The following is a 22,272-nucleotide window of genomic DNA, read 5'->3' on the forward strand; positions in this document are numbered from 1 at the left end:
TTAAGTATACAATAAAATATTATTGAAGGCATACTTTTCTGACTTTGTCAGTTGCAAAATGATGAATGAATTCATCAAATTCAATTTCCTACAGTAATTCTTCAATTGATAACATTTGATGTTTAGTTGTAGCATTGTGCTTCAAAGTTAATTTTGTATCCGATTCAATTAAAAAAATCAGGCAGTTTCCAAATGTAGGGAAATGAGTTCCCAATTTCATCCACTGTAATTAGATTCCACAATTTTGATATTGTAATAAGATCTCCATTTACATCTTTATTGAATTATTTTAAAAACTGCACGAGGTGCAGGCATTCTACCTCAAGTTTATCTGCATTGACATCTCTATGATATTTTTTGAAAACTGTTCGCAAGAATTTTGCAACTCCACTGAAGTCAAATATTGCAATCGACAAAAAAAAGCCAAACAAAGCATTAATTTCTTGATAGCAATTAGATCGTATTTTTAATTGCAACATAATAGTGTCAATAATTCGAAAAAAAAACGTTGATATTTTTAACTTTTCTTCCCCAATAAGCTGGACGGATGGTGCAGAACCATCAAAATATGTTTCACTCGAACTTCGTACTATTTTTCGTACTATTTTTCGTTGCATCAAGTCTTTATAATTAGCATCCGGATTCTAAATTTTGGCACACGTTTCAAATTTATCAAGTTTCCCCCTTAGATAATTTATAAAAGAACAAACTGAACAAACCAAATCGGCAGCAACGTCAATCGTTATTTTTTCTCTTTGAAGGCTCTTGCTATTTTTATGAATTCTTTCTAATATTGTGCTCAAATTTCTGCTAAAATAACGAACTCCAGTTTTGACATTTTAGACAGGCTTTGTCTAGAGCTTGCTCTGGATCTCTAGATGTCAAGGCTTCAGTAATTTGCTTACCCCCATGATAGAGCGCGTTAACTGCATCAGCTCGTGCAGACCATCTTGTTTCAGAAAGGCTTTTAAGTCAATTTATTTCAGCAATGGATAGAAGCAGAAAAAAAGTTGTATATTTTTGGAACACATTGAAAGAAACTTGTTGCCTTTTGCACACAACTAGCCGCATGAAGGCCTACTAAGTTAAGAGAATGTGCTGCACAAGGTACAAAGGTAGCAAATTGGCACTTCTCCTTTAAACTTGCTTGCAAACGAGAATATTTGTTCGACATATTAGTCGTGTTATCATAGCGTTGTCCTCTTCAATCCTATATTAAAATATCATGAATTTCCAGAATTGTCAATATTATTGTGTCAGCCAAATATTCAGACTTTTGCTCCTGAATAGATATATTTACATTTTAAGAAGATGGGACAACTTTGTGTTTGTTTATGGAGTGAGTTGAAAAGCCAACATGTGTGCAAAACTGTAGAGCTCAACGACAGCAGAGTTGTTAAAATAATATTGACAACGTGTGCAGGTGTTTGATTAAAGATTTATGTTACCAGAAGTTTAAGATGTTGAGGATGAGAATTTGAACGGAATGGAGAGTAAAATGAAACTCGTTTTTCTTTTACTGTCTGCTAACCTTAGTTCGTTTTTTATATAAATCACTTTGAGTTTTTGGGGGGCCTTGGGCCCTGTGGCCTGGACCACCGGGCCCATGGCTAAAGACGCCACTGCATCGAAGCCTGGCACAATTATTCTCACATATGTTTTGCTTGAAATTTAATAAAAATCCCTACAATAGTTGATAGTTGATAGCTTTACAAAATAAATTCTTTTTCATTCCGAATTGCATATATTTATGTATTGCCTTTTGAATTGATCTGATTTCCAATACAATACACACAAACATAAAAAAAAGCAGTTATTTGCATTAAAATTTTGAAATATAAAAAATTTAGTGAGAACCTCTGGCGTATACGCACCATTTCATATCTAAGTACAAACTACTTTTGTGGATCAAATTACATATTTACAAATTAAATAATTACTAATTTAGCATGAGAACAAGTAAGTAGTAGCTTACAAAATTTAAAACAACAAAATATTTTTGATCTTCCTTTACCCACGAGATTGATATAACACTTGAGATATTCAAAACTTCTATGTTTTGTCAAATGAATTTTTTGAAAAACTGGGTAGAAAATCAACAACTTCAAACACCACGACTCAACCATCTCTGAATGCCGGATGTGGATATAATACAGCTTTTTTATTTTAACAAGATTATTTTCTAATCTGTTTTCTTTACTTTTCTGAAATGAAATGGAGTTTCAATTGAAAAATAACATTTTAATGTATATTTCTTATTTATGGTCGCTTATAATGTTCACACTTATAACTTTTACTTTTACTTATTGAGAATTGATCTAATAACTCCTAAATATTCGTTACTAATGTTGTCAGAAGAAAATAAAGGTATATAGCCACAAAAATGATTTGATTTCATTTAATTAACGGCGGCCGGCACTGACACCATCTTTTTCTTCTTCGTTGCATTTAATGGTTGCAATCAAATCAAATTATCTCATAAGAGGCTTACAAAATCGAGCGAATCAAAATTGTTACGGTTCCGAAATAGACAACCTGCCGCACCCAATTACCGCGACCAGGTATAGACGATATACATAGATTACCTACCCCTACCCATAGCTAAATACAACTTAGCCTTTGCCTATTCTATAATATGTAGGTACCAACCTATCTGATGATGATGGTTCTGCAATTCAAACCAAACAGACGGACGGACGGATGGACACTTTTAATAAGAAGTCACAATCAATTTTTATTATTGTTTTGATCATGCTCATTATACGTAGCGTTGAAATCTCTCCGCCTACAGCTGACACGCTTGCTTGTTTCAGATTGGCCATTCAACCATACGAAAATTAACTCCGCCCGGTTGCCTTCATATACACATGTGTGCTGCAAAAGATACAAAACAACAACAACCTCAACAAAAAGATATCTCTCGATCTCGATCTACCTAACGACTCGCGAAGATCGCAACGGGTATACGTACGGGACCTATACGCGACACAGCGCAGCGCAGCGCAGAACATGGTGAATCTCATAGATACAGACCGCCATCGCCATAGCGCATAGCCACGGACAGATTTACTTCATTTTCTTCTTCGGCGAACCGTTTGCGTTGGCTTGGCTGTGGCTCATCCGTAAGATCGTCCGCGTCGTCGGTCGGGTCGCTGATCGACGCTCATCGCTAGTTGGATGATTTTTTAGTGATTCACCATGTGGAAGGGAGGCGGACCAGCCCTTCCTAGTTGCCTTTTTGTTGTTGTTTGACTTAATATTCCCAGATTAGCATCTCTCTGGGCTTGGCTGCCACTGGCACTTTAGTATTAGGATACCCATTCGATCGGAAGCTGTGATGCTAGAGATTTTCTCGATGTTGCATTAGTGATTTATTTGATTTGACATTAGTGCGTTGTTTTGCAGTGTTCGATCGGCTTCAGTACGTGTAACGTCAAATTAAAATTCATTTTAAAAGGCGAGTTTGTATATAGATATTGCGTTTATTATCGAATGACTATAAATCGCGCATCATAAACAGACGCGACGACGGACGCATCTTTTTGACTCGAAAGTAATTTTCTACGATCACTGATCATCAGTTACGGTTAGTTAGAGAACGAGTCAACTGGTGCACGAAGAAATAAATAAATAATCAATTTTTACGGACAAATAACTTCATCACAAATTCTCACTTTACTTGATTATTAAAAATTAAATGAGTTGATAAAAATAAAACTGAAATTGCCTATTTTTCTTTGATATTTTCAAAATATTTCTGAAATTTTTTTGAAAACAATAAAATTTGCATACTTAATGCGAATTCAAATTAGGTGTGAAGTGAGCACGCGATCTTACCTCTGCCTAGACCTACCTATACCTGATACCTAACATACAAAATATATACTTTTCCATAGCTAAACAATATTTATGGATAACTTAACATAGATAGATGTGAAAAGTGTTAATTAAATTAAAGTTTAGTAAATTAGGTGAATTCAAGTGTTAAAAATAAGTTTATGTACGTATGAAAATAAATAAATATACATAGAAATTCTATAGATACAATGTTATTTTTATGAATAAAAAAAAAAATATTTATCTGACGGAAAAAATTTCTTAAGTGTGTTCATAGATTTGGATTACGATTTTTATCTCATCAATAGACGAAAAGTTTTTATTTATTGCTGAATTTTGAAATAAAAACAATCACAAAATGGATCCAGGTTGGTATTGGACAATATTTTTTTTAATTTACACAAATACGTATAAAAATATTATATCATGTGTATATGTATTTGTTTCGTCATGAAAATGGTTTCCTGTTTTTGTTTTATATTTAAACAAATGTGTTTTTTGTAAAAGTTAATAACAATTCATTAATTCATTTTTAAAATCTATGGCATTTAATACTTAAAGAAGAGTTTTAATAGTCTATACATATGTAGCTTCTTTAATTAGTGAATTCAATTTTAAATTTGGAAATAAACAAATAGTAAGATTGCCAACAAGATTCATCCATTAAAATGTTCTAAGATTGTGTTGCTAAATACTCAAACAATAAACTTACACGTTTTTTAGTAAATATGCCAAATAAGTTATTACATGACGAATACAATTATTATTAAAATTATGAAAAATGTCAAGAAACCAGATTCAAGTCGAAATATTGTATGGGTCACAATACTGAACTTAAAATATTGTATATCAAAATTCTGTATTAACAAAATTCTGTATTCCAAAAACTGTGATTGTTCAACAATCTGTCTCTTAGCCTATTTGGAAGTACCAGAATTCTGAAAACAAAATGTTTTTTAGAATAAGGTTTCAACACATTTTTTAGTAACAATACTTTGATTAAACTTGAATTTTTTGTGTTTCTATAAATTTTTTTAGTTTCCATGTGTAAAGTGACTTTTTCATATTAATATTTTAGTATTTTCTGGTTTCGTGACCATTTTAAAAATCACACAATTTCAAGAAAAGCATTAATAGCTTAACGTCGTCTTGAATTTTACATATTGATACCTTATGTCGGAAGCCACTTAATTATTTTTGCGAACTTTTTGCAAAATTAAAATATACTTCAACTTAAATTTGAATTTTAAAAAATTATATCATAGAAAAATATGCGACGGTTTTAATTGTTTCCTGTAAGGTTTGTTGCTATGAAATGAAGTAAGCTAATTTGAGAACTCCTATATCGATTTGCTTGACTGTAATTGAAAACTATTTGTGAAAATACGATCTGAGAGTGGAAAAATAAAAAAGACTAATTGAGAGAAGCAGTGTGAACTAAATTAACTGTTTACGATTTGGAAAAGTCAATAGAACTTCGAACTGTAACTGCTAAATTTACATCATTTCTATAGTGAATTTTTACAATTTTATTAAATTGTCGATTTAAGCTTATATGGTTCCATTTTAAGTAATGGAGTAGTTTTTACTTATAAAATTTCAAAAGGTGAAAAAAATAAAATTTTCCCATAGATACAAGACTCTCTATATTCAAAATTAAATTTCTTATTGGAGAACCCTTTATAAACATTTGTACTTACTACGTCATGAAAAAGGAAAATATCACATATAACATTATAATAAGAAAAGATGCTGGGTAGCGACCCACTCTGATAATTTAAAACTCTTGCCCTTCTTTCGATATTTCTCAAAGTGTAACAAAATATTAACAATTACATTTTGTGTAAGATAAAAAAAGTTTGAAGTCAATATTTTTATTTGTTCTCGAGAAATGTCAAAATTTGTAATTCGACAAATCGGACCGATTACAATAATAATTTATTGGAATTTAATAATATAAATATTTTAAACAATTTGGAGTAAGGTTTTTTTGAATGTAATGACAACAGTCTAAATTTCGATTGCCCTAATCGGGCGATAGTTTTTGAAGTTATTACACAGCTTTTTCATGGCCAATGGTGATATATAAAAGCGATATTTATTTTTGGATTTAGACATATTTATTTGATTTAAGTGAATTAAATGCCTCATCTTAAACGACAAATATGACTCTCGGTATTCTAGAAGAAATTCAACCGAAAATTATTGTGATGCTAAAAAAAAGTCTACAAAATCTGTTATAATTTAATAGAAAATATTTGTTCGTGTTCAAACCAAACACATTTAGCTTTTAAGAGTTTTTATTAATTTATTTCTCGACGAAAATAATTTAACCGAAAAAATCTTCCATATTATTAATTAAGTTTGTAGGAATCTAGTTTTAAAACTAAAATAGTTTCCTTACTTAAAATCATGATAGAATAAGACTAATGTTAGAAGATGGAAGTAAGATGGATACATATTAAACGACACAATTCCAAACAATTTATTTTCCTATTGCTTGGATATTCAAAGCTCATGACTCAACTGACTTTTTAAAATACAAAGTGGAATAATTTATTTGACATTTGAAGTGTAAAATTGTTATTTGTTTGTCTTACATTTTTTTAAAAATAAAATAGGGCTTTATTTGCCAAGAGCGTTCATGGCCAAGAAAAGTACGCAAAATTGAAATCAATGACATGAAATTGTAATATAAATTTATAAAACATCAAAGAAGTCACATTTTTTCGCAAAAATGGATCATATCTTATCTCGTATAGCATGTTATATAATAATTTCGGTAAAAAGAAGGATAGAATATCGAATATTTTACGAACACAAAATTATATAACCTTTGGAAAATTGAATGGAATGAAGAATTATGTTTTAACACCTTTAAAATTTTAAGAAAAACAAATTCAAAAACAGCTGCTTAAAATTAGTACATAATATTATACAAAATATTGTTGTTCAATTTAAAATTTGTGTAAAAATTTTTTGTTTGAATACTTTCGTTTATGCTGCATCATACAGTTAGTATCTTGAAAAAGTTAGTGATTTCTAAGTTAATATAATATAACATCATTTCTTTATTTAATAACCATTTTTTCAAAAAACTTCTTTAAAAATGCATAATTTTGTTAAAAGTCCAACTAATATATTTTCGTGAACTGTGTGTTTATAAATATACTTCTAGAATAATAGTTGTTAAGCAGAAGTGTGTAAGCTTGTCAAATGTAAAATTTCTTTTTAACTTAATCTTAGGTTTAAAAACATGACTTTAACATAGTTTTTAATTCAGAAGCTGATGAGGCCAAAATGATCACGAACGACTTTTCTATAAAAAGCGGCAGACGGAGCATTTCAAGTACGTCGAAGATGATTTGTTCGGAAGAAAGAGGTATAAGATTTTTAAACATCGCATACAAGATCCTGTTAAGTGTATTAGATAAACGCCTGAAGCCATTTACTGACGAATTGATTGGCAGATCGCAGTGTGACTTTATGCCTGTAAAATCTACCATATCGACAAAATTTTCAGTCTATGTCAAATCCTGGAGAGGAACCATCGCTTTATATCACCTTTTCATCGATTTCAAAGCACCGTTCACAGAGTGATATACCGTTTCGCGTTGAATTTTGGTATTCCTCCCAAGCAGATATACGCCTTATCAGAATGACTTTGGAGAATGCTCGAAAATTAGAAGTAATTCAACAGATGCTCTCAAAACCATAATAGGATTACGACAATATTTCAATATTGTTTTTGAGAGAGTATGCTGCGCAACTCTAGGCCCAAATGGCATTATCTTTTAAAAATCCACACAATATCTTTTATAACTTCGACATTATTTGAGGAACCAAACGTGTTGTTACAGGTGCCTTTTCAAGCATCGAGCCTAAATCGAATAAAATGGGAATTTTCATTGAAAGATCGTTTCTTATTGTCAGACTTAGTCGGAACTTGACTATTGATATGAAATAATTCATCTACCTGGGCAGTGCTGTTTATTCTGCAAATGACATTAGTGCTGAAATCAAGCGTAGTTTAACTCTTCCTAATTGCACCAAGGAGACGTTGTAGAAGGATGTTCCTCCTTGCAGGTCGATTAAGGCTCTTTTATTATTTTATAGACCGACTTGTGTCAACTGGTAAATTAACACTTTCCGTGTTCAACTATTAAGCGAGTGAATATCGTAGCTCCAGCTTGTATGGTATATTAAACGCTAATCCAGAGGAAGCAAGAAGCAGAGTTGGACCTCATCTGCGGCGACCAAGTTAAGCGCGATAAAAATCGAGTAAGTTGGAAGAATATTTTACTTGCGAAGTTCGGAAGCACCCTGCACTGTAAACGAACAAATACATCTATTTTCTATTTTGTCGCACTCTGACAGCTGACAACAACTGTTTTGTTAATACAATTTTGTTTGATTTTTTTTAAGAGTCGTTAAGAAGCCTGTGAAAGGCTCGACCAAACTAACGCCATTTTTGGCCATTATACTTATGCAAAAATACAAACAATTGACAATAAATGCGTTTGCAAGAGATCTGAATGATGATTTTCCTATCTGATTTCTGAAGGTTCAGAAAAAAGCGATTACGTCAATTCATCATTTTATACAATATTAAATTGACGTTTATTTGACGTTTTGTAACGATACATGAATCTATGAGTATGAATCTTTGTTAGAATTGTCTGATTTTATTTAAATTTTTACTTGCATTAGGTGAATTTTTAACACTCGATTCGTGTCGATTTTACTTGTCCTTAGGTGGATAATAAGAAATGCATATCCTCTTATTTATATACTCGTTCGTAAAAAGTCAAGGTGTATACGACCATAAATAAGAAAATACTCGTTAAATATTTATTTATTTATATGTACCTAAATGACTATGGCTGTTGTGTACATGGAAAAGAAGCTACTAGGTGTACCTACTGAGTTGCTGCTCGCAAATATGTCGTTTTTGTTCATAATTTTAGTATGTAAGATTGTAAGTGGCTCCTGATGCTTAATGGCAATGCACACAAAAAGCCATAATATATTTTCTTTTAATTTTGTGTTCAGAAAAAAAGACCAAAAGATCAGACATCCACGTCTTTTAGTTTTTGTATGTCGTTTTCGTTGGCGTTGTCGAGTTGGCGGCGGCGGTCGGCGGACATATTGCTTACTTTTAATTAAAATGCTACTTCATCACGTCGTCGTCGTCACGTCACCATCACGATACCAACGATGATGCCAACTTTAAACTTGTACTTTTTGTTAATTCTTTTTTACCTCTCAACACACTGCTTTTTTACATATTAAATATGCACCATGTATCTACACCATTTTTGAGTAAATAAATGTAAAATCAAGTATGATAAGTATGAATGGAGGTTTAAATGCGATGATCGGAGTCAGAGTGATCATGGATGAGGGCAACAGGTGCCGGTAGCACTTCAGTTAACATTATGTCCGAAGCATAAAGTAATTACAAACAATGGCGGCAATCCGTTGAGGTTTAAATTTTTGAATTTATATATGAATATTATTTCTTATGTTGACATTGATTTTTGTTTGAAGTGCATGAGGCACGAACAAAAGAAGAAGTATTACTTTGTACATTAAAACATTTTTTAGATAGCTATGATGGTATATACAATACTTATCGAAATTCATGGTCCTTTTATTTCAATAAAAATAAAGTTTAATAATATTTTTATTAGATTTTCTATTAAAAATATTTGCTTGGAAAGTCTGAAGATTTAAATACCTTTAAAGATTACTAGTTTTTCTTGTTGTTAAATAAAAAGTTTGAAAATAATTAAGTTTTTCTAATAGGTGCTTTAGACAGATTCAAAAATCGTACAGCAACGCACTTTTTGGTTAGAAGTTGAGCTTCTTAGACTGAAATTTATAGGTCGTTCATCTTGTTTTTATATTTTATATTTGTATACAAATTGTAGCGTTTGGATTGTTTGCTTTTTCGTTTGTACATAAATAAGGAACATCTTATATTAAAATTATGGATGTGATCTTTTCCTTAAGGAATTTGAACAGATTTCAAAAAAGTTCCTGTCATATTTCTAATAAGTGCATTCCGTTAAAATTCTTCTATCTTGTTTGTCGTTTTGTCTTGCTTAAAAGGTTTGTTAGTTTACATGTCTTTAGTTTTTTCCTACGTCCATAGCTCAAGAACCAGTAGAGATATCGACTTCAAATAAATGTTGTAATACAGATTTAATAAAGCAGAAAGGACTTTCAAAAATATTGAGTAGGTGGTTTTTTATCAAATCAATTTAAAAAGAATGTGAACATTTTAGTTAACCCAAAATATCTCATGAACCAATAACGCTATCGACTTAAATTTAAATTTATATAATATATTATAACGTGATAGGAAAACATTTTTTTACAAAAAGAAAAAACCTAAACAAAACACTACTAAAAGTTGGTAAAAACTGATTTTCAACTCAAATATCTATAATAGTATAAGAAATATTGTTTTCAACATTCAGTAATTTTTTTTATAAAAATCCAACAGCCGGTTTTTTCATAAAAAAAATTAAAATCTACACAAAACTTAACGCAAAATTGTAAAAATTGATGTTCGGTTCTCGATATCTCGTGAGCAATAGAAGATATTGACTTCAAGTTAATTTCATTCAGGCAATTTGTATTTGTTTTTTTTTTTGAGAAAAAAAAAACTTTTAACAATTGCTACTAAAATTGGTATAAATTGGTTCTGGACTAAAAATCTCGTTAACAAAAATACATTTTGAAATCAAACCATGCATATGTTGTTTGTAATTTTGAAATTTTTTTAAAATAATTCTACTGACATTTTGTTTAACAAAACACAAAAACCTACAAACCTTTTAAGCAAGACAAATTGACAGACGATCCCATCCCGTCTGTAACTAAGTAAGTAATCAGTGTGGGTCGCATTAAAACCTTTTTTTTCATAAAGTATGACACCTAATTGAAGGAAGCAAACTGCAGATGGATCAACATCTCCTAAGAAACATTGATGCTAACTACATTTGATAGCGTACACGCTGGTCTTTTTAAGCAGTTATTAAAAAAACATAAGGTTTAATATGGCTTTGCCTTAATTTTTAAAACCATGTATCCTTAATAGAAAGCAAATGGTAGAGATAGAAAGGTATACCTCAAATATTATAGTGATTTTATAGCTATTATCTTTTTGGCAATACAGGTTTAAACAGCTGACGCACGTTTCGTGTTTTGTTTCACTTTCAAAACTCTTCAGTTTTGTCTATAATTTAACCATGAAACAATAAGTTTCATGGTTAAATTGTAATACACAAACGAACGCCGCTTGCAAGAAGTTCATTTTTGGCTCAATAAGTACGTAAATAAGCAGAATTGTCGATTTTGGAATGAATATCAGCCAGAAGCATTGCAAGCGCTACGAATGCATCCAGAAAAAGTGACAGTTTGGTGCGGTTTATGGGCTGGTGGCATCATTGGACCGTACTTCTTCAAAGATGATGCGAATCGTAATGTAACTGTGAATGGTAAGAGCTTCCGTGAATTGGAAGACAACATTGAACCAATTATTCGTACTGGCCGAAATGTTGGAAAAAGTATGACAAAATTGGACTAAGCGGATGGATCATGTGAGGAGCAGTCAAGGTCAACATTTGCATGTAATAATCTTCAAAACACTAAATTATATGGATCGTACTTTCGATTCAAATAAAGATTTTATGATTTTTTCTGAATTTTATGTGTTTTTGTTTTTTAAAACTTTCCTTTAGCTTATACAAAATCACCCTTAAGAACAGGCTCATTTGAGCAAGACAATTAAGGCCACTTTTCTTTTTATTTTTTTTGCTAATAAGTTACCGGTTGAACTAAGATATTCGAATTATATGATGCTCGCAGAGTATGTAAACATTGTTCTTTTACTATCTTTAAAAAGAGATTGCATATTATTGCATTCAGCCATTTAACAATGTTTTAAGATGGTGCAATTAGAATCACTTGAAATTGAATTATTCAAAATGGAAACATTTTTAGTGTATACAGTTTAAAGTACATACAATTTTCATTATTTTAGTTTTCTTAGAGTAAATGTTATAAATAATTTTTGATTTTTTTGATTAAAAGATGCACTTTAGAACTCCATATTAAAATTCAATATCAGGTTTCCGAAAAAGGAGTAAATATTATTTTCTAAATGGAAAGAATTCCAAAAAAGATTCACCACCTATGTCTTGAGAAAATTAAAGTACGATGTATCGTTAAGAGACTAAAAATAAGATGCCGGAGTTTTCTCCGTTGAGTGTGTTTTATTTATAAAGGAAATTTAGACAATCAGTTATTCTCTATATTAAATTGTTTTCATTAATATTCTTTTCTATTTTGAAAAACGAATCTTCCGAAATAAATATAGAGAGTATTATTTAAGAGTTGGTTAAATGAACTAAAAACTAGTTCTCTAAAACGTTTTAATGGACAATACGATTAAATTGACATTTACATTAAGAGAAATCTTTTAAAGAAAAAAATATGACTTCATTCCGACAATTCTAATTTATCATACGATTAGTAATAATCTCTAAATGGCTTAACGATTGAGAAAGCTCGAAAAAATATTTGGTATCACAACGGATCAACTACTGACCTTAGGTATTAGTATTCCATCCAACCAAAAAAACCATAAGAAAATACTGCAGTTAAAGAAACCAATAAAATTAAAAAAGGTTTATTAAGAAAAATAATAATTAAAGGAAATATTCATTTGTGTCAGATAAACACAAAATAAAAATAACATATATGAGATATTATCCATCTTAAACATTTGTATCAAATTAACAAAATGTTATTTCTAATGCGAGGGTTGCGCTTGGTTTTTTTTGAGCCATTGATGCAAATGTCAACTCAAGGTGGCAAATGGAATCAAGCACTTCAAACCTCTAATGTTAATCCAGGTTATTCTAATTTCGTTTCTAACCATAAGGTATCCAATTTGAATTGCAGCATTCGATCGGCAGATAGATCCAGCAGACATTCCTTGAGCTTGATTGCCAATTTTGCCTCATTTACAGCAGCATTTTAAAACGGATTAAAGATCCACCTTGGTCCAATATTCTTCGATATCTCTTCCATTGAGAAGTAATGACACATTTCTTCTTTCAACTTTTCAAACACTATTTTCATAACAGGTATAAATTCTTTGATATTTATCTCACATCCGACTTCTTTAACAAAAGATTGTGTCGAGAAAAATGAATCTAAGTGGTTTTGATTTAGAGACGATGACCAATATTCAATTTTGTTTGTAAAATCAAGGATTTTGTTTTTATCAAAGATGACATTTTCATCCCAGCCTTGAAGACTTTTATTCAAGATAAAAGTTCGAGATGCCAAAGTTAAAATGTATGAAAGAAAAACTCTTAAGACTGTTGCCACATTATTTTAATTGAACAAAATGCGAGCTATCGAAGTTCCAGCTATGGAAGTTCGACGGTACGGAATAAAAAGTAATGGATTGGTGGGTCGCGAAATATTTCTTCGTGTTAAAGAGTCCATTTCATGAAAAAGGTTGAAAAACACTGATCTAGGAAATTAAGATACAAAAGGTCCTTACTTCGAACAAATTTCGATTGATATGAAGTTTTGTAGAAAGATTATTACATCTTAAACTTGAACCTTCAATTTCGAGTAGAGAGAACAAATTTTAAGGGTGTAATATTCCATATTCATACATACATAATTCAACGCTCTCAAGATGATGGATTTCCCTTCTTGTTATACTTTTAAAACTGTGTCGTTCAATAGAAAATATTTTTCAAAGCGTAACTCAATAGTTGGGCTGTCATGTCAGTCCCAAAAACTTTTTGGGGATGACAAAATAAAGCTCCACTAAAAATCAGCATGGTTCATTTTTTTTTTAAATTTAGTACACAACATATTCTTTTATAGATTTCTTTGGCGTATCGTTTTTTGGTCCTTGCACTTGATATAGCGGCAAACGAAATTTATATTAAAATTGTACTTTAATTCATATAACCAACATAACTTGCAGACAAAGTAGTTAAACATTTTAATAAATATTGACAATAAAAATCAAATATATGCTTTAGTGCATTAATGATGGATAGTCATTTTTATAGAGACACACAGTTTGAAATTTTGACTTTGTAGAAGAACTGTCAAATCCCAGAGAGTGGGTGAGTTTAAAAAGTTTGTCTATAGAAGAGAAGAATACAACTTCATCAATTGTAAATAAAAACTTTTAATCAATGTTACAACACCACATTTAAATGAAATTATAACTACACCAGGCGTCTTGAAAGTATCAACAGAACCAACATTTCTTGAGTCCACAGCTGATTTACCATAGGAACATATTGTTCAAGATCCATATTTTTTATTATCAATAATTTGTTATGTTTTGAAATAAATTAAGGAAACAAAGCTTTGAAATTGTAATAATTTAAGTTAAATCATTAGTTTTGTACAAGTTTTCAAAAGTTCAGAAGATCCTGGTTCAAAAAAGCTAAAATTAAATATTAAATTAAAAACAGTTCGTTTTGAGAACTAGCGCTTAGTAACTTACAACTCTCTACCATTCATGTGTGTGAGTACAATTGTCAGAGATGGAAGTAACCTACAGTTTTCTGAATTAACTTTTTCATGACAAGAGTTACTCTTTTAGAATTTGTCAATTTCTGGCAAGAGGCAGTGCCCTTGAAAAAACTTTTGATGACACAGACAGGGATCAAACTCAAGACCTCTGGTATGACAGTCCATCGCACTTTTTAACTTCCCATAAGAAGTTATTGTAATGGGTCCGATTTATCAAATTGAAAATTTTGACATTTCTCGACGTTTCAAGGTCCTTTGAGTCGAAATAAAAGATTTTTAGAAGGGTGTCTGTGCGTGCGTGTGTTTCGCGACGTTTATTTCGTCGTCCATAGCTCAAGAACCAGAAGAGATATCGATTTCAAATAAATTTTGTTATACAGATAATAAGGCAGAAAAATGCAGAAAGGGCTCTTAAGAAAATTGTGTGGGTGGTTTTTTTACCATAGCAGTTTGAAAAAAAAGGTGAACATTTTGGTTAACCCTAAATATCTAACAAACCAAAAACGCTAGAGACTTGAATTAAATTTTATATAATATATAGTAACGTAATACCAATTAGGTATATTTATTAATAATAATACCAATTACATAGGTATATTTTTTGAAAAAAAATCAATATAACAGTGTTTTTATAAATCAATAAAACTGAAAAAATAAATTTGTCACCTCCAAAATTTTTTTTCAAAAATTTAAAATATTGGCTCCAAACTTATTTTATTTCACAGAAAATATTGTTTTTAATTTTCAGTAATTTTTTTATAAAAATCCAACAGTCCGTTTTTTCATAAAAAATAAAATCTACAAAAATAGTACGCAAATGTGGTAAAAATTGATACGAGTACATATAGACAAACTTTTAAGCATTTTTATTAATTCAATATTAAACCTATCTCAAAGCTAGACAAAAATTCATAAAACGAGCCTAATTAACCATAACTTACAACTAACTTAGTGGTCCCATACGGACACTTTAATTTAAACTATAACACTTAATACTAATGCCTTTTGTCTCTAAGATCTGTTTTACTTCAATTAAATTTTATTTCTTTTTGTATTTATTAGATAATTTGAAAAAAAAAACTAATATTAATGTCCTTTTTTATTTTTTACTTAAAAACACTTAAAATTAGGTCCTTAAATAAAACTTAAAAAGTCCATCGCACTAATTATTATGTCATAAGCACTACGGGTGTAAATTAAAAAAGTTTTATTATGTTTGACAGTTTTTATGACATTTAGCATGAGACTTCATCCTAGTGGTTCAATTTTTCATCACCTTTCTAAATTTAGACAAATTTCGAATTAACATTTAATCATCCTTTTAAGAAAGATATTCTTAAACTTATGTGTGATAAGTGTTATTAGATCAAAAATCTCTGTACAGCTTTAATTTAAAAAAAATCGATGTCAGCCAAATGCAAATAGACGCTCTTGCTACATTTGCAGGCCCATAACATTTTAGTAAAATTTTCTGTGCATGAACTCAATGTTTAAGGTTTTGAATAGGTTATGGAACATGTACATAGAGTTATACTTTGGAAAAAGTCCCAGCTTACTTAAACGCAGGTTCGTTTTGTATACTCTTACACTATAACTCTTCTTCGTGGACCTAAAGAAAAAAGTCTTAAAGTGTTTCATCTCAAGTTCGTACTAGAAAATTTAAATTTTTCTTCGAGAAATAACAAAGCCATGATACTTGTCTTGTAAAAATAAACAGTGGCTTTAAAATGTTCAATGTAATTTTTAACAATTTCAATGAAATTTTTAAGTGATTTTCGTTTCAAATTTTGTAAATCTTGTAAAATATTAAAAGATGACAGCTTCAAAAGCATAGGTTGTTAAAAACCATCTTCCTAAAAAAACTTTCGCCAAGAAATAAAATGCTTCACCTTAATAATTTCACCTAAAAATTCAAAACAAAAACAAACTTCGCTTTTCATTTTCATACAAAGTATATGAATCTATTTTTAAGTGTTTGCGTTTTTTAAAATTATATCAAAATGATAATGTCGTGCCCACAAAGTTCTGTAAATTTAATTACTTGGCAAAAAATATGTAGGCACCCTTGTTACATAAAAACTATACTTTTTTTCAAATTAATTTATACAAATGTTGTTTGTTCATCTGAACTTCATATTTCAAAACATCAGATCAATCTGCGTCTGACAGTCTGTTTCTCTGGGTTGCATTTTGTGTACAGTGTGTCGTCAGAGAAAAACAAAATAATATCTTTTTCTTCTAAATTAAAATACAGTGATTTAGCTATATTTTATTTTAGGTTTTGTTTTATTTGTCTCTATTTAAAAGGGGAATGTTTGTCTTACTGGTGATGCTGTATAGGAACGAGTATATTGAGTTTATTAATTAAACTTTCTATTTCATGCCAAATTTAAATTCAATTTGTGCTTGCTGATCCTAGGCAACTAAAAATATGTATCTAGACATAAAATATTTTGTATCTACATATGTTAGAATGTTATGAAGCCAAAATGATAAAATGTAGGAAGGTACTGCTTGTTTTTGAGAGTGCGCTTTCAAAATGATCAATAAATTGCATTTTTGCTTTTTCAAGAGACGTCTTTCTTTTTGTTTTTACATGGATGTAAGCGTAACTTTATAAATATTTATTTTTAGGTATAAGAATTTTGTAGATTTGCAAAAAGGAATTTTTATTGTTTGTTTTGTTGCTTATTTCAATTTTATAATTAAATAAAAATGTTAAAGTTGATTAATGCATTTTAATTTATTACATGCAACATTAATAAAAGAACGTGTTAATTAAAGAAGCACGAAATATTTTTGTTTCTTTTTTCTTTGAGTTAACAGAAAAAAAAGATTTATGTGTAAGAAAATAAAATGGTTTAAAATTAAATTCAAGGAAATTTTATTTTTAATACTATTTTCTTAAGTTATTTTTTTTTAAACTGTTTTCTTATACAAATTGTGTTTAAACACATTTAACACATTCCATTCGGAAATGTTATGAATTTCCTTATAGCTTAAATAAAAACAGTTTTTATGAATTTAACAAAAAATTCGTTGACATTATGAAGTATTATTCGTTGTGCAATGCATTTTTTTCATGATAACAATTTAAAAGGTTGAGAAAATTTTTAAGAAAATTTCGTATAGAATAATTACCAAAAACTCAAAATTTGAAAATTTTATATTTTATATACAAAAAAGAAGACAGAGAGGACAAGAAGAAAGAGTGGCTGATGAGGAACCTCATGGGTGTGCTCTAGATCCAATCTTAGACACAATTTAATATAATCAGTACACTCTTAGACAAAAATAATATCATGTTCTGTTTAATACAAAAATTATAAAAGACTGGAAATGAATTTAGGATTAGGAAAAATTGAGCAAACCGGGTCTTTAGGAGACGTGAAAATACCAGTGCCTGTTCGTATAGCCAGTATTGTAGAAAATATTGCTATGATTTTCGCGATAGTGTGACTGAAGAGCTGTTCCAAAACGTCGTCGTGCCCAACAATTGTACTTTTTGCACTCGTCGTTGTTAAACGTTATGCATAAAGACGTGTATTTTCACGCTTACAAGGTTCAGTTGACTGTTTGGTGGGGTATATCGGCTGTCGGCATCATCGGGCTTTGTTCTTTCTTTTTTTTTTTTAAAATAACGCCTTTTAGGAAATTACTGTGAATGGTGTTCGCTATCGTGAGAAGGTAAGAAGTTTGTATGGCTCAAATTGGAAGATATGGATGTAGACGACTATGTGACACCGGTAGACTTCTTTCTTTGATTTTATTTGAAAAAAATATGTACGTCAATAAGCCAGCAACAATTCAGCTAAAGCATGAGATAATTCGGCGCATTAATGGTATTTAATTTATGCCTCAGAGTAATCCGAGGTCGGTGCTTCCATTTTTAGTTCAGTATTAAAATAAATGACAATAATTTTCTAAATAATTTTGTATTCAAAATCGACATCACCCCTTAAAATTTAACCACCCATTACGATATTCGGATGATCAGTGGATCCATTATTGTAAAAGGAAATGGGCATGTTCAGACAACATATGGGACTTTATTTGCAGTCAACTTCATTCTTTGAACGCGAATTTTAACCAAGTCAACTAGTTATTTTATCAAATGTCATGAATTTCAAATTCAAAACTTTACTTCACAAACCTGTTATTTAAGTTCATGGTACAAAAACTACGAAAAACATTACTGCTTACAAAACACTCCTCAGATAAGGTACAAGTCTATCACGATTTGTATTTTTTGTACTGTAAAGAAATATTACTTCTTTATTTTACAAACTGACAAGGAGCCCTTTTACACAAAACATTAAATACAGCTACATATGCAGAAAATAAATAAATCATAGAGTAATAAACTTTAGCTTTCAGTTGAATAAAAAGACATGATCAACTATCACTTTGACAGAAGTAGACTTGACTTGATAGTTATGGAGATTATTCTTGACTAACTTTCCAGTCGAACTTCCAATAAAGTTGTCTTAATTGGAAGGCAATTTTTTGGCAGCTGGTCAATTAGAAGCTAGAAACTTGCCTTACTTTCAAGTCCCTTATGTCGTCTGAACCTGTCAAATATTAAACACTTCAAATGGCAGCTGAGTATAACAGGTGTCAAATGTCTGTGCTACCAACCTGAAACCAAGAAATTAATGAAAACGTAGTTTTTTGAATAAAATTGTAATGATATTCAAACCCTATAAACCCTTTCATCAATATTAATTTTAAATATTTTCAGTATTTAATAAAGTTAACAATATAGCCTCAATATTTGTAAGTTTTCATCATGTTGTATAAATAAACTTAAAGATACATTGAACAATCATTTATGCTAAAACGTTCTTAAACTTGAATTTAAGAAGACAAAATCGAAACCGTTCGTCTGAGCAGGCTATCAAATCAAGTTATTGAAATATATTGCAAAAAAAAAACACAAAAACAAGTTGAAAACGTGAACTTAAAAATCAGCACCAAGATTAATGTCTGAAATGTATTTTTTTTTAAATATAAAATCTTTACACGGAGTCTTATATGAAGACTCATAAAATCTTTTCATAATAAACATTTTTCAATTCATTCAATTCTTCTTTACTTTTTCAAACAAACTTCTTGATTTAAAACACGTTCAAATACTATAGTCTCGATATTTTTGTTCGCAAGTCATATTCAAAAAGAGACTTCGAACCTTGGCTAGCATTTGGGATGATGGGAAAATTTTGCAAAAATTGAGCCTACAGATCTCCTGTAGATCGGACATAACGCTGTAAAGTGTTATCTATAATTTTTAATCTAATACTTCTTACTTTGAAAATTAGGATCATTTAACGAAGTAAGGGGTCATTTCTAAAATAGTTTTTCACCCCCAGATTAAAAGATAGTTGAGGATGAATACTTCAAGACGATGATTCCTAGCATCGTGCTAATGCTAAAGTGATGTTTTTAACTCTTTTCGATTCCCAATTCGTATTGAGATTGCTTTTTTTGAGATTTTTGACAGGTCAACGCATTACCTTGGTTACGCAATCGGCATTTGCCTTCAGGTTTTTCAAAAATATTTGTGGAAATCCCGTTTCACGTAAATGCCATAATTTAGTATTTAGAGTGTTCCTTGGCAGTCTAAAAAATTAATCTGAACGCTTTCCAATTCTTCCAGTTTCTCGTATCCATATGGCATTTAAATACTTCACTGCTACAGTAAAGGCTTCTTTATATTTTAGCGTTAAATACTTTACATTTTAAGGCTAGATTCACCGAATTATTGAACAAATTAGACCACGTGTTGTTCAAAGCTACTTTGGCCGCTTTCGTATTTTTCTTTAACATTAATAAATAACAAAGGTATTTGAATTCTCAACTACTTCAACAGTATCGTACTCGAGAGTCTATAGTTACGATTATAACCTACTAACCTTTTACGCTATCTGAAAACCATCATTTTTGATTATAAGCTATTAATTTGTCCATGTATGACAATATTGTCGAGCTCATTAATTTGTAGCTGTAGATAAAGTGGGTTATCAGGTAAGATAACTAAAACGTCTGCGTATATGAGAATTTTAACAATTTTATTACCGACCCTTACTAACTCTATGATGTGATTTTTGAAAAGTAAAAGACTTAAGACACAACCTTAATGAACTCCAGTTTGGCATTTAAAGTTTCACGATTTTTTTTTGAACCGTTATGAACAGCTGAACTAGTGTCCTCAAGCAGCATTTCTTAAAACATTTGGAATTTGGTTGATAAACCGATTACTGAAAGCTCATATATTAAGGATTTCCTATTTAAAATTAATAACCATCGTAACTAGGTGCCTTTCTGAGTTTCATTTTAATCAAAGCAGTTTGTTTTTCCATCATTGTAAATGAAGAATCTATTGTGGTATCATTCAGGGCAAAATAGGTATCGTGAACTAATTTCGGAATCAGGGAAAAATTCCGCGAGAAATATTGACCTCGTGAACTATTTTTGTATGGGAAATTTTCTTCTCTTAACCGTGGAATTCAAGATAGGAGGAATGTATTCTCGAGAATAGTTAAATTCTGTGGGAGAAATATTTCACAATAAATTGCCCATACAGCTGATTATGTAAGGACTTGCAAAGCTAAATGATGTTTTTACGGAAGGGAGTTAAGATACCAAAATGATTTAAAATGATCCAGAATATAAACATATGTGATCTGAAATGTTTTGGTTTGAATTTAAAAATTCCGTTTTTGTTTTATCTCAGCAAAACTATAGAGCCATGTATATTTTAAAATAATAATATGAGATTCGAACTCAGGACTACTAAAAACCTTAAAAATGTCCTTCGTTAGATTTATTTGGCATAACAAACATCTGTATTTGTTTTTGGTCCTGTCTTATGATTATTATCCTTTTCATAAACTTATGGCTTTTTAATCTCAGATCATTTACATCTTAAATTATAGGAAGCAAAGCGTGCGATTTGTTCTGTGTGGAGAAGTTGCATTCTAAGAAATAGCGTTTCGCACAAGGCTTTACACAAAGTATGTCGAGCTACTGCAATTGCAATATTGTTTTACGGACCGCAAGTATGGGAGTGTCGATCGTGACAAAATAATTCCGCGAATAGTACTCACACAAGCTATCAATTCTGAAGTTTCGTGTGTTGAAGAGTGGAAGAAACTGGCAATTGAATGCTCAACTACTTTTTCAATATCAGCAGACAAAAGTATCGAGGTCCTAAGTTGAATTTTGATAACTTGCTAAAAAAAAGTCGGCAACATGATGTACGATAAGTTTAAGAGTGAAGCTGAAGCATCTATTTATAGATCTTGCTACAGTAAAGGAAACCATTTCTTTAACCAAAACACCTACTTCTTGGCAAAACAGTACCTAACAAAACAGGAAAACAGTAGGAGGTGAACTCATCAATTTGAACTACATTCCTCACCGTTCAGAATTGCCAATTTTGTGCGATTCATGCAATCGCAAAGAACGCGAAGATGTATTTCATTTCCTCGGAATGTGTGCAATACTCAAGGAGTTCCGAAAGTGCTATTTCGGGATAGATATACTCGGTTTAGAAGAAACGATCAACATCTTGAATGGAGAACTAGGTTGGGACCTTCTGTATGAATATTCATTAAACGCTCTTCGCTATAGAACCAGAATAGTTGAGGAAAATTTTTAAGGTTTTAAAGTTTAAAAATTATAAAGATTATTTTATTAAATTGTATATAATTATTTTTTTTTCGTATATATAAATTTAAAAACAAATTTTAGTCTGTTAGACGGCCTTCTGCCAACCAATTAAAGACTTGTGTAATCTTACAATTAAGAATTATAATGTTTTGTTATTGGATCTTTTGAAGTAAATAA

At 30.4% G+C, this 22,272-nt stretch overlaps 1 protein-coding gene across 1 annotated transcript in view; it reads left to right on the top strand.

The window, feature by feature from the left end:
* The first annotated feature begins 3,020 nt into the window (after positions 1-3,020).
* Positions 3,021-22,272, top strand: part of LOC129942432 (paired box pox-meso protein) — a 50,582-nt gene continuing 31,330 nt past the window's right edge. The window contains exon 1 of the mRNA XM_056051357.1: positions 3,021-4,205. Coding sequence (XP_055907332.1) covers positions 4,196-4,205 — 10 coding nt within the window. The 5' untranslated portion in view covers positions 3,021-4,195. The remainder of the gene's footprint in view (positions 4,206-22,272) is intronic.

Source organism: Eupeodes corollae, chromosome 1 (assembly GCF_945859685.1).
Source record: "Eupeodes corollae chromosome 1, idEupCoro1.1, whole genome shotgun sequence".
Classification (NCBI taxonomy): Eukaryota; Metazoa; Arthropoda; class Insecta; order Diptera; family Syrphidae; genus Eupeodes; species Eupeodes corollae.